This window comes from Talpa occidentalis, unplaced genomic scaffold, assembly GCF_014898055.3.
Source record: "Talpa occidentalis isolate TD23 unplaced genomic scaffold, MPIMG_talOcc4v2.1 talOcc4.3, whole genome shotgun sequence".
Lineage (NCBI taxonomy): Eukaryota > Metazoa > Chordata > Mammalia > Eulipotyphla > Talpidae > Talpa > Talpa occidentalis.
In genome coordinates, this window is record NW_023603184.1 from 2,914,486 (window position 1) to 2,918,766 (window position 4,281).

The 4,281-nt window shown below is 38.7% G+C and overlaps 1 protein-coding gene across 1 annotated transcript; it reads left to right on the forward strand.

Annotated features, from left to right (window-relative positions):
- The first annotated feature begins 3,108 nt into the window (after positions 1–3,108).
- On the forward strand, positions 3,109–4,061 carry LOC119254444 (olfactory receptor-like protein OLF2). The gene has a single exon (XM_037521543.1). The coding sequence runs from the start codon at positions 3,109–3,111 to the stop codon at positions 4,045–4,047; it is 939 nt and encodes a 312-aa protein (XP_037377440.1). The 3' UTR covers positions 4,048–4,061.
- The last annotated feature ends 220 nt before the right edge of the window (positions 4,062–4,281 follow it).

A 4,281-nucleotide genomic window follows, 5' to 3' on the forward strand; every position in this document is an offset into this window, starting at 1 on the left:
GATTCTATCGTGAATGATTTCTAACAGATTCAGTGAAACTTAATGTCCGTGAAACATTAAGTTGGCTTATCACCTCTGGGTTTCAGTTTTGCATTATATATTAAGCTTGTGAGAGAGAACTCCAAATCTGTGTAAATATATAAATTATATGGCATATATGCTGGTAATAACAATATAAACTAGCTATGGTAAAAAGAACTAAATTGCTTTCATTTAACTATAAGTGCCTTTGCTTTTGAAGGTCATATCTTATAATTTATTTTAAAGAACCACTTGGATGTGATAAATTCTGTATATATTTTTCTATTTATATCAGATAAACCGTCTGCTCATTCACAAAAGTAGTGAAATAATCTAAAGGAATATTTTGCCTTCCTGATAGTTATACATGTTTATTCTGATATAATTTTTGTTAAAAAATACTGTAGACAAAAACAATAAGTCAAAATAATAATTGTAGCAACCAACGTAGCAACCAATGTAGCAATAAATTCAGTTTTACTTAGGCAATATGCTTATGATCAGTTTTTTGCCAGTTACAAAAACTGTCATTTTGAGAATGTGTTGAATGGATGATTTGTGTATGTATGTGTGCATAGCTGTGGGAACATGCATAGGCATGTATTTGTTTCTAAATTAAGGAATTAATCATAATGCCTGCATGGATGTTGGGTGCTCACAGACTGGAGACATTTGCTCTTACTGAGTAAGGACCACAATGAGCAGTAAGACAGAGTGGGGCAAAGAAACAGCTTTTGACAATTGGTATTGGTATTGGTATCAGCCTGTTTATTACAATTCCCACACTATTAATTTTCCTCTACGGTGGAAGAAATTTAACCATGTATAAATAGGATTATTACCAGTCATAAAATATGCAGAAGAAAATTTGGAAATAATTCTCTCTGATTCATCCTTTGGTATACTCTGTTGTATCAGTTTTGTTCATTTTAAAATAACATTAAATCATGGCCACCACATTTATTAAAAAAAAAAAAAAAGAAACAGCTTTTGAGGAATCCTATATTTCTTTCTCGATTACCCTACCTGTATGGAATATGGATAGATAAACCAGGAATATGAGTGGATAAACCTTATTACTGTACCTGTCACTTACTCCTGAGAGACCAGGTGTTGAATACCCAGGGACCAGTCAGGATGCTTATATAATCCAGGGCAGTCAGGAGACCAGGCTGAACCGCCCTGCAGACACACAAAGAGCTGGCAGTTCTGCGTCAGGTATTAATTTCATTTCTTGCCTTTTTCATTTACATTTTAGGTTTTTAAAATTTATCTTTTTTCAACTGAAGGTTGTTAGAAAATGAAAGGAAACTATGAAAGATTATACACATAATTATTTAATTACTTTTATTAATTCATATGTTATAAATACATCTGCAGTTATATAGCAGGGGATTAAAAGAGGAAGAAGTCTGGATTGTGGAGGTGCTCGAACACACTTAATTGCTTTTGCTAACTGAACTGAGCTTGATCATATTTTCAATAATTACAATTTTATTTATTTTTTCTTAAAGATTTTTTATTTATACAAGCACTGGGTACAGACAGAAGCGCGAGAGGGTGAGAGAATTCACCAAGCCAGAGCGGGGAGCAGAGCAGGCAGAAGGACCGAAGCACACTGCTGAGGGGAGCAGCGGGCGGCAGGAGAGGTCTGCGTGCCATGCGGGACCCTCCTCCGGTGGCCAGGGAGCAGCCAGGGATGGAACCGGCGTCACAGAGGCAGCGGTCCGCTTCACAACCCAGCGCTCAACTGCTGCGCCACCGGGGAGGCCCAATAATTTCAATTTTAAATGAGAGCATTTCAAAAAAAGATGTGTCTAGGGTAACTGATATTTAAATGATTTTTTTTTAAAGATTTTTATTTTTTATTATATACAAGAACTGGGGTAGGGGCCACAGGCACAGGAGGGTGAGAGAATTCATCAGAGACAGAGCGGGGAGCAGAACAAGCAGACAGACTAAAATACACCGCTGAGGGGAGCAGTGGGCAAGACAGTAGAGGTCTGCTGTGCCATGTAGGCCAGCCGAGAATCACACCCATGCTGCAGAGGTTGCAGACAGCTTCACGGCACTGCGCTCAAGGCTGTGCCACCGGGGAGGCCCTTTAAATGAATTTAAGCTAAGATTTTGAAGACATATTGTAAATAGTGCTGCAATAAACAGTATACAGGTGTTCTTTTGAATCAATGTTTTTGTGTCCTAGGAGTGGAATTGTCAGGTCATATGATAGCACTGTTTTTAGTAGACTGAGGAACCTCCAGACAGCTATCCTGGAAACAACCCAAATGCCCAAAAATAGATGACTGGATCAAGAAAATGTGGCATATATACACAATGGAATATTATTCAGCATTCAAAAAACATAAATTCATGCCATTTGCAGCAAAGTGAATGGAACTAGAAGGAATTATGCTCAGTGAAATAAGCCAGAAGGAAAAAGAAAAATATCGGATGGTTTCACTTATAGCAAGAATATAGAGGAACCAAATAAGACATGAGTGTGAAAAAATAATAACAGTATAAAACACAACAAAGCAAAAATGGACAATTATAAATCAGAGACATACTGCAGGGAAGGAGGAGGGAGAGGGATCCGAGGAGGAAGGGAGGAGCACAGGGGACTGAGGTGATGGTGCACGGGGTGCATTGGTAAAGGAAACTATGGGGGCTACACAGGAGGGAGCAGGGGGAAGCAAATATTGTTTAAAAATGAACAATGATGTAAAAAATTAATTAAAAAACAATTTTTTTTTTTAAAAAAAGCAATATCTTATGGCACACACACACACACACACACACAAACAGATTTTGGAGACCTGTCCACTGATGATTAGATCATTATTCCAATTTATATTTTAACCTTTTCCTCATCTGACATCAATTGTTGAGGAAATAATATTATATAATTCCTAAGAAAGTATGCTACCAAACTATGCTTAGTACTTGACAAATGTAAGCAATCTCAACATTTATTAATTTATATAGTAATGGATATATTCCAGTACAATTCCCTATCATGACAGTAAGATAAGATAAACCTACATTTGCACATTCTTATTTTACATCCAGATTTCCCAGGCCTGACAGATGGCTGCTGAGAACTGCACTGTATTTACTGAGTTCATCTTCGTAGGACTTTCTGGAAGACAAGATGTGCAACAGGGGCTCTTTGTGTTCTTTCTGCTGGTTTATGGCATCACTGTGATCGCCAACCTGGGAATGATCCTGCTGATCAAGGTGGACTCCAGACTCCACACGCCCATGTATTACTTCCTGAGCAATCTGTCTTTCTGTGATATCTGCTATTCCTCCTCTGTCTCTCCCAAGATGCTGGCTGATTTCTTATCTGAGCAAAAGAGGATCCCATATAATTTCTGTGCATTGCAGATGTATTTTTGGGGAACCTTTGCAGATGTGGAGTGCCTCATGCTGGCTGTCATGGCTTATGACCGGTATGTAGCCATTTGCAACCCACTCCTGTACACAGTTGCCATGTCCAGGAGACTCTGCACCCAGTTAGTGGCTATCACTTACGTAGCCGGGATGGTGGATAATGCAATCCATACCTGCTTCACATTTCGATTGTCATTTTGCAATTCCAATATCATCAATCACTTCTTCTGTGACATCCCACCCTTGTTGGCCATCTCCACCTCGGATACATCCATCAATGAGATACTGTTGTTTACTCTTGGTAGCTTTATTCTGGGGTGCAGCATTATTACCGTTCTCCTTTCCTACAGCTACATCATCGTTACTATCATGAAAATGAGCTCAGCGGAGGGGAGACACAAAGCCTTCTCTACGTGTGCCTCACATTTGGTGTCTGTGGCTGTATTTCATGGCACACTGCTGTACATGTACTTTCGACCCAGCTCGAATTATTCCATGGACACGGACAAAATTACCTCTGTCTTCTACACAGTTGTCATCCCTATGTTAAACCCACTCATCTACAGCTTAAGGAATAAGGATGTGAAGGGTGCCCTGAAAAAAGCAATCAGAACTAAAGTGTGTCCTGGGTAAAGCCATGACATCTTGTCCAGAATTATTTATTCAAATATTCTGAAAGCTAAAGTATAATTCTTTTGGCATATCTTCCAGCCAAATCACTGATACAACTTTCTAGATATTTTCCATACTTCTCATATGTCTACCATGATTTTATACTATCATGTGCATAGGTAACAGTCATTATTGATCTCAGTCCTCTCTCAAAACTAAGAAGGGTCATAGCAGATTTTCTGTTTCTTGCAGAGA